The following is a 9,075-nucleotide window of genomic DNA, read 5'->3' as shown; positions in this document are numbered from 1 at the left end:
TTAATGCAGACTCGGTTTTTTTGACCTTAGAAAGGATGCCTAATTGCTGCTAATATTTCACATAATAACCTAGAAAAGGAGAACAGTAGCTGTCCGTCTGAAACACATAATGTCAGGTCATGGTCTTATAACTTAGTATGAATTACCGCTCAGTCAGGAGGAATGCTGCGGCCCCGCGTCTTACCTATTGAAGAAGGGAGAGTGAGAGCACGAAGTTTAGTCCAAAGGGCCCCGCTCATTCCTGCAGCGACAGCCGCGCTGCTGAGGCTATAGGAGAAGTGGTGCTCTTTGGGCGCTGCATGAATACACACCAATAGGAAAGTTGTGTTCAGTTAACCGGTGAAATCCGAGAAAAAACAGGGCAGGGCAAGTATTTCTCACCGCCAGACTCCGGCTTAATAGTCCCCCCTCCTTCCTCTTGTTGGACTGACAGTGCCTGCGTTAACTTCGGTAAACAAGATGTTGTGGTTTGAAATGAAAAGGAAGGTAAACTATGACCTCTAATCGGATCATCGCGGCGCAAACAACCATCAATCCAAACAAAAAAATGTTGTTTTTTTTTATGTTTTTCTTTTCAGAAGAGCATTCACGTGTACTCTCTCTCTCCTCTTAAACTTTAAATCACTTTGACTTTAAATCTGGAAGTCATAAAAAAAAAAAAACAACCTAATCGTCTTTATGTTGTTGACGCTCGCGCAAATCTTGTTTGACAGACGCACTATAGCACACATAAATGCCAAACAACTTCAGGAAGCGAAAAGAGAAAGAAAAAAAACATGCGAGTCTCCATTGTTGCCGCACTTGCCTCACATTCTCGTTTACTCTCATGAAAGTATCACACACAGAGATTACTCCTCGCTAAGTTCCTTTGTCTTGTGATCCATATTTGAGTTGACAGATCACGAACAAGAGCTCCCCCACTGTTAATGACCCCAGTCGGCAACAGATAGACTCACACTTCCAGCACTTTTTTACTGCTGCCACTCTGTCCTACAAACGTTTACAGCGAGGACCATCACGTATCTGCTTACATGCGTCTCGTGTACATGGTTAAACACGTCCGCCTCGAAAATCACTATCATATTTAATAAATATTGACATTAATGTGTCTCTGGTGTCACACCCTATAGCGTCTAATTCCTATAATATTTTTTGAACACATAGTTTGTTGGTGCATTTATGGAAATCCATTATGAATATATTATTTGAATAGACTATTTGTACATAACGGACCCATGAAGGGTGCACAAGTCGACTGCAAAGTTTCAATCTTTTGCTGACTTTTTTTTTTTTAAAAACAGTATTTCAAACAAACACTTCGCTTTTATAAAAAAAAAATGTCTCTCTCAAGTAATTTAAGTTTATATCAGCATGTTTACACTGCGTTTCCACAGCCTTGGGATAATGAACGTAACGTCGCGCAAATGAAGCCCATTCATGGCTTGTTTTGTATTCATGAGTCCCTATCTGTGGCTCCATCTCTCAGATAGAGCTCTAATCCTCGTGTCCTCCTTTGCCGATAAAAAAAAAAAAATGCTCTTCAGTTTACGATTAATTTAATCTCAATCATAGCCGGGACTTGTCGCTGCCAATAAAACTTGTGGAGTGCGTAAATGGAGAGGCGGGGGGGGGGGGGGGGGGTGATAAGGGTCTGGTGGTGCGGCGGTGCCATGGCCCCTCGGTGCTCTTGATAGGGCCTATCTGTCTCTGCCAGGCCGATTTAAGACCCGGAATGGGTTTAAAATATGATACAGATTTACCTCATTTGCAATCGACTGCATATGAGTGCGGCGGTTTGTTTCAGCCAGGCGGGGAGCTGAGCTTTGCGTTTGTCTGCACCTCGGTTATTTCAGGATCACAGGCCCATTGAGTCGCAGGGCTGAGGCTTTTGACACACTTGTTTTTGTGTTTTGATTGGTATCCGTCTGAGGGAGACTTATGCATGCAAATAGCTTATGCGCACATTTCATCCAGTGGAGACTGATAACATTATGGAGGAGAAAAACATAACCCATAGTCAGATCTAAAATATCCACAACACACTCTACTATTTAGAACAATTTTAACTTTTGTCACTGGATCTCAGATTTAGCCGAGCGGTTTTCACTTTACAACAATGAATCAATTATTTAAACAACTATTTGTATGAGCTATGATTCAATTTCAGGTTGTTTTTTTGTTTTGTTTAGTTTCTTACACACCCGTGCCCATTTCCTGCTTTGTTAATAACTTGTAGCAATTAGATTAACAAATGAGTCTGAATAAAGGCACACCTTTGTGGCAAAATTGGTTTCCCGGTCTCTATTCTAAATGTTAAATATCCCCGTTTAGACTCTTTTGCATGCGCATTTATTCCCACGCACATACCGCCCGTTCAAGCTTTCAGACTTTGTACAAATTTGCCAAACATCCTGTACAAATATGTAAACATCCTGACACCACGGTAGGCCTACAGCACTTGTGTTACACTTGTTCGAACAGTAAAGTTTCAGTTGTCTTATTATAATCATATGTCAGAGAGAAATCTGTCCTGCAGGTTTTCCCTGTTCTAATAGTCCTGCGGTCTCCCTGAGCCAAACAGCAGCCTCTATCCTACTTTCTGTTGCTTAATACACGACTGCAACACTCACAAACACTCGGCGCGTATCACAGAGTTGCCTGCAGTTAATACAGGCAACTGAGGAAATCCTCAGCGCTGCTTAGGAAGCAGGAATCTTTCAATCCATCCAACCAAAACTATAGCTCCTGCAACAGTGTCCTAAAGCAAATGTGCCCTAGTCTGCAGCATAATTGGTTGGGGATTTAGATGGAAAAGGGACTGCAGGAGAGAAAGCCTTTTTTTTTGGAGGGGGAAATGGTTCTCGTCCGAAGAAGAAAAGCTCTTTTCAGCGGGCCACAATGGGAGATTGGGACAGGGGAGGAGTCCCATCGTGATTAGCCCATTTAATGGCGCGTTTACTTAATTTCTGTATTCACTAGCAACGGTAAACAAAAGGGGAAATAGCACTCACATTTTTAAGTGCTGCATGACGTTGACGTTTGCCAGAATGTGTGCAGTAGACTATAAGGAGGCAGCCGTATATGTAATATATATATATATATATATATATATATATATATATATATATATATATATATATATATATATATATATATATATATATATATATATATATATATATTACCTGCATCACATAAGTTAGAACCACGGGTGTAATGATAAATTAGGAAAGGGGTAAAGTATGACTTCTGGAAAATAAAATCTAAAACATTTTAATACAGCGTTTCGTCACCGTAAAAGACCAAACAGTTTACACCAATATGATGAATAGTTACTCTGTTCCGGAAATAAAAACCAAACTCCTTTTAGGTGAGTTCAGCCCGCTGAGTGCACAACCTGGTCCGGGAACGCATAAGCCAAGCCAAGCATTAATGCTTCCACAATCCAATAATGACCCAATATGAACATGTGTTTAGCCACTTATCAATGCCCTTATCCGTAATCGGATGGAGAGACAGACATCATGCAAAGAGGTATAGCAAATTGAATACTGTATTTGATTTAGAAATGTATGGTACATTAACATAATAACCACGCAAGAAAGAAACATTGAATAGGCTAATGTAAATAAGCGCTTTGAGCGACCCTGGGGCGGCAGAGAGGAGAGAAGGAGGGTGGTGGGGAGGGGTGGGGGGGCAGCCTGCAGACTTGAATCAATGTAGTAATAACAAGCAATTCCACTTTTCATTATCTTTTTTTTCTCTTTGCATAAATGTGACTTGTAACATATCTCATTATCAACCCCCCAGAACACAGCCAAAATCAACAAAAACGCCTAGAGCACTTCAGTTGTAAGTTTTGACAAATATTTTATGTAGGAACACCAAGTCAAGAAAAGTGAGGAAGGGATAGAAAAGAGGATGAGACGGGGGAGAGCATTAATTATGTACAAGCATATTTCTACACGTATATTACAGACCGGGAGAATGATCGCATTATTTGAGATATACATAATTCAATATAAAATTTTGAAAATAAAAATCTGATACAGTCATAAACGGTTCCGTTCGACATTTTTTTGACCATGTACCCCACACAGGCAGTGACAGAAGTGTATTTAAAAAGGTGCTTACGACTTAAAATGATTGTCTGATGAACAAAAGTAAAAACAGGATTGCATCTTGTCTGCATGGCGGCTGCTGCGCCGTCATCATCATCATCATCATCATCATCACCATCATCATCATTAGGACTTAAAACGGAGATGAGGACAAAAAAAAAAAAAAAGCGACGAAGACACCAAGACGATCTGTTTTTATTCCCTCTGATCGATGTTCCTGATGGAAAATCTTGCATTCAGGTTATTCTCCCTGATTACAAAACAAAAAAATAAAAAGACATCATGCAAGTAGTCTAGTAGTAGTGGTGGTGGTGGTGGTGGTGGTGGCGTGGGGGTATGAAGAGGAGGGGAGGCGTGGGTCCTTTGAAAGCGCTTTTTAATAAAAAAAAAAAAAAAAACCGACGTGCTTTTATCTCTTTTTATTTTAATATTTATATCAATCGGTCCTTTTTTCATCCGCGATATTTCATAAGTCTTTTTTTCTTCCTCTCAGGTCCATTTTCCCTGTAAATATTTCTCTTTTTGTTTGTTTTTGTGTGTGTTTTTCCTCCGTATCATACATCGCACTCCGAGTCGCTGGATGTGACGGACAGGATGGACGTCCCAGTATCAACTCTCTCTGCCATACTGGAAACGCTGGTGGTCGGACTGGCCGCGGTTGATGGCGACTCTGCCGAGCTGTGAGGGGTGAGGCCGGCCTCTGACAGGGACCTCATACCGCTCGGTCCTATTGCTTGGTGTTGGAGCCTGGAGAAGAAAAGAAGCCGGGAGGGGAGGGAAAAAAAAAGAAGAAAAAAATGAGCGAAATGGCAATTAGACCTGAGAATGTCCCCCTTCCCCTCCTCCTCCTCCTGCAAAATAGGGGTTCAAACTCGCCTTTCTTTCCCCCTGCCGGCCCCAGCCATGCATGCATGCTTTTATCAAATAGCCAGCTTTCAGGGGACAAAACACAGCACTATTTAGACTCCCGAATGTTGGAGGAAATGCAATGAGTTATTTAGTTTTCTCTACAAAAGTAGGCATGTTCAACGCACAAGTCAGCAATCTGGCATTTAAATTGCGTGACATGTCACTGCAGAAAACTAAGATTTGAATCCAACTTGGTGTCTTTTGAAAAGCAGTTTGTTGGCATTCTGTACAGCAGTCTGTTGCTATTTTGTTTTTGTTATTCTGCTTCATCAGCATTTGCACTACATTTGTTATTTTTCTTCAGTGCTGCACAGTTTTATTTATCTTACCAAGAACCCGTAGAACCCGAGATTCTGCAGTTTCTTTACCAAATTATTGTTATTTGTTCAATAAAATATAGGTCTTGGTCAAAACGCCTAACATCGTGAGGCTTTGACACAGATGGTTTTCAGTGTGATGGAAATGGAAGTGTATGAATGAGTGACGTCGAGATCCAGGTTACTCCAATCATCCTAAATGTTTATCTCCAATCCACTCATGATAATAACTCCATCACGGCGGGATAATATCAGGCTGGAAATATATCTCTTCATTTAGCAAAAAGATTAGAATAGTGTTCATATGGCTTAGTACTCTCCGAGGTATTTTCTAATCAATTATAGCATTTCAATGGAATGATACCACACTTAATGTTATGAATACAGCCTATGTCTTTAAATGTTTTTTTAATACGCACGCTCATTTTAGTCAAGTAATATCTATAATATCTCTGTTATCCTTTGAGATAATCTTTTCCAACAATGCTAAGTAACATGTGATGTAAAAATGACAAATGCACCATAGTACATGTCACTACTATACTGTGCAGCCTAAATAAACCACATAGCTCTGGTAACAAACAAAAACATTTTTTAAATTATTTGCAAAACATGACAATTTCAAATGTATTTAAAGATATATATACAACTATTTAACTTCTGGCTAAATACATATTAAGACGTGTCCAGTCCTGTTTATACTTTTTACTTTTAATGAATGAAATAATTCATATGGTTGTTTATACTTCTATCATCTGAATAGGGGTTGTATGTAATATATATTGATATAAATGCATATTGTTGCAGCACATATTTAGTCATGTATTACATTACTTTCACACAGACAACATAAACAGGCTGTTTTATTTGAAAACTCTGCTCAATAATCGCCTCATCGGTTTAACAGCAATCCAGTTTGTTATTATATTATTATTATTTTATCATTCGTAGTTATTTGAACAACTAACTTGAGTTTTAACATTTATACTATTTTATGTTTATAATTGATAATTCCATATTTTGTTCAAAAATACCAGCAAAGTTAAATTACATCCTTGCCAAAAATGTTTAGTAGAAGTTCTTCTAAATATATTAAAAAAACGTTTTGTATTTCCAAAAGACAGTTTTGGATATTTACAACAGCGTAAATAGTATTGTCGATGTTCATCCTGATTTCACTTCATAACAAACATGTCGCCGCAGCCTGCTCCCTCCCCCTGACAGACAGGCTCGTCCTTTTCCTAGACAGTCTCTGTCCGTAAACACGATGAATCAAATATATTCTTTCTCCTTGTTGATTTTAGGCATTTTAGACAAAACTTTTGAACATTGTTGTGTTTTGATGGCAACGATAAAAAAGAAAAAGAAACACCAACCTGTTTTTGGCCGCCGCGGCTCTGTCTCGTTGCCTCCGGTTTTTAAACCAGTTTCCGACCTGTGTGGGAGTGAGTCCAGTGGCTTGAGCCAGTTCCCTTTTCTTGCTGGGGTTTGGATATGGGTCCTGAAGGTACCACTCCCTCAACAGGCTCCGTGTCCTCTCTTTAAAACAGTGCGTCTTCTGCTCGCCGTCCCAGATGGTCCGAGGCAGCGGAAACTTCTTCCGCACCCGGTACTTATCGACCGGTCCGAGGGGACGACCGCGGAGCTTCTCGGCCTCCTGGTAGTGCGCTTCCAGCCACATGGCCTGCAGTTTGCCGTGCGAGTCCTTAGTGAACTTGTGGTTCTCCAGGATGTGGTAGAGGTCTCTGAAATTCCCCGTGTGGAACGCCACCACGGCCCGGGCGCGCAGGATGGACTCGTGCTTGTTGATCGCTTCGCACGCTCCCGGAGCCACAGGCAGGGACCAGAGGAAACGGCCCAGCCGTTCGATGTCCCCGGTCTCCTCCAGCGTCTCGCAGACGCTAGCCACCTGCTCCGGGGAGAAGTTGAGGGTCGGTAGCTGAAACATGGACAAGTCTTCTGGAGACCGGGTGGTGGGAGCGCTGTTCGCCAGTAGCACAGGGCGATCAGCGAAGTTTGGCAGGAAGAAATGGGAGGGATAAAGCTCTAAAGGGGATCTGAAAACCATGGAAATGACCTGAGAGAGAAAGAAAATTATCGAGAAAAAGGAGAAACCGAAAAAATACGGCCAGTAAAAAAGATTGAATGATTCAATGGCTATCGCCTAATGACACCAGCCTCATAATATCTCCCCCCTAAATCCGCCGTTGAGTGTAGCATTGAAACATTTTGTTTCCCTTTTCTATTGGTCTTCTTGGTGTCGTTGTAGCGTTGTCATGGCAGCCCTGCCAATCACTGTCAAGCGTGCCAATCATTAGCCAGTACGTAGCGCGAGGCTTTCACCACTTGTGCAGCACACACGGGGGGTTATCAGAGTCTCCGATCTCCACAGCAACCCTCCCACCGCACCGCGCGCATCAGGCACAAGCCAATGCTCGCCTATCTGCTGAATGGAATGAGCAATTAGAGGGTGGAATATTATTGCGATCTTAACGAGGCTCGTTAAAGCTAAAGAAGATATATAGACTGGAGATGCTTAGCAGAGACGGGGAGGGAGGGAGGGAGGAAGGGAGGCAGAGGGAGCTTTAAAAGGGTGACAAATGGACAACCAATGACTGCGACTCCGGAATACACGTTTTGAATTGAAGCGAGTCAATTTGCACATTATTTCCTGTAGTAGCTACTTTTTAAAATATTTTTGTAATATTTTGTGCGAGGGAAAGGAATGCGTTATAGGGTCTTGCAGGTTTTTCCTTTTCATCTATGTTATCACTTTCCATTTGCGTGTTTTCTAAAAGATCAAATTGTGACACGGTCCTTTACTCTTTTGGCTTTTGCCCTGGATCTGTCGATGATTTGAAAAAAAAAAAAAAAAAAAAAAAAAAATGCATGTTTTGCAATTGTATGACATGGTCTGAGCATGAGTTTACGCGGGCTCGCTGGTGTGTGTGGTCACTTTGTGTTTGGTGGTTGCTGGTCCGGGTGAAGGCTGCAGTGTGATGCCGCTCCCCCTCCTGCTGTCCCCGGCCTTGCCTCCGGGACGCTGGGCGCAGCCCTGGCCCCCTGCCCGCTGCCTCCTCTCCAACCAACACAATTTATTGTTCCAAATGAATATCGATGCGCAGCGTTGTGTTGATTAAACAAAGATAATGGCGTGTCAGTTCGAAAAACTAATTTACCAGTGGCATCACCCTTTTAATGCCACCAGTTTATCACGGGTTTTTGTTTGATGGTCCAGCCCTCTAATTAATACCATTAGTATTGGAATTACAATCAAATGGCAACATGAAAGCTTCTTGGGGACATAAAAGCAGTTTTCATGTATTTGATCCAGTGGTTAGGACACGATCAATGTCCACATCCAGTCACAGGATTCGGCTTACAGCAGTAGCCACGGCGGTGTGATTTTCATGTTTATGGCTAAAACGGCTTCATATTTAGACAGGGCTTATAGGGTGTTAAAATAGTGTGAGTTCACTCTAACACGAACAGTGCTCACATTGTGAAAGGGCCGTGTACAAGGCGTAGCATCTAGACTCCGCTTAATCCGCCCTCAATAAAGCTGACATAATGATCCTAAGCCGCCTTTCTACAAAATCATTCAGGAATTCAAAACTTTTCCTTCCCTCTCTCAGATTTGCACATTCTCCGGGGCTGGCCAGATAGACCACCGACTTCAAGCTCGGAGGGACAGTGAGTAGACCAGCTGGACATGCATGCGCAGTCAG

General features: G+C 41.8%; 1 protein-coding gene across 1 annotated transcript; it reads right to left on the bottom strand.

Annotated features, from left to right (window-relative positions):
- Positions 1-3,387: 3,387 nt before the first annotated feature.
- Positions 3,388-7,594, bottom strand: six3a (SIX homeobox 3a). Its single transcript, XM_068709407.1, has 2 exons — positions 6,724-7,594; positions 3,388-4,868 (listed from the first exon to the last, which is right to left on the bottom strand). The coding sequence occupies exons 1-2, from the start codon at positions 7,413-7,415 to the stop codon at positions 4,676-4,678; spliced, it is 885 nt and encodes a 294-aa protein (XP_068565508.1). The 5' UTR covers positions 7,416-7,594; the 3' UTR covers positions 3,388-4,675.
- Positions 7,595-9,075: the final 1,481 nt, after the last annotated feature.

Source organism: Cebidichthys violaceus, unplaced genomic scaffold (genome assembly GCF_023349555.1).
Source record: "Cebidichthys violaceus isolate CVI_PGR_0920_01 unplaced genomic scaffold, fCebVio1.0.p SCAF_147, whole genome shotgun sequence".
In the NCBI taxonomy this organism is placed as follows: Eukaryota; Metazoa; Chordata; class Actinopteri; order Perciformes; family Stichaeidae; genus Cebidichthys; species Cebidichthys violaceus.
The sequence above is the reverse complement of the archived record's forward strand: the minus strand, read 5'-3'. Positions and strand labels throughout refer to the sequence as shown.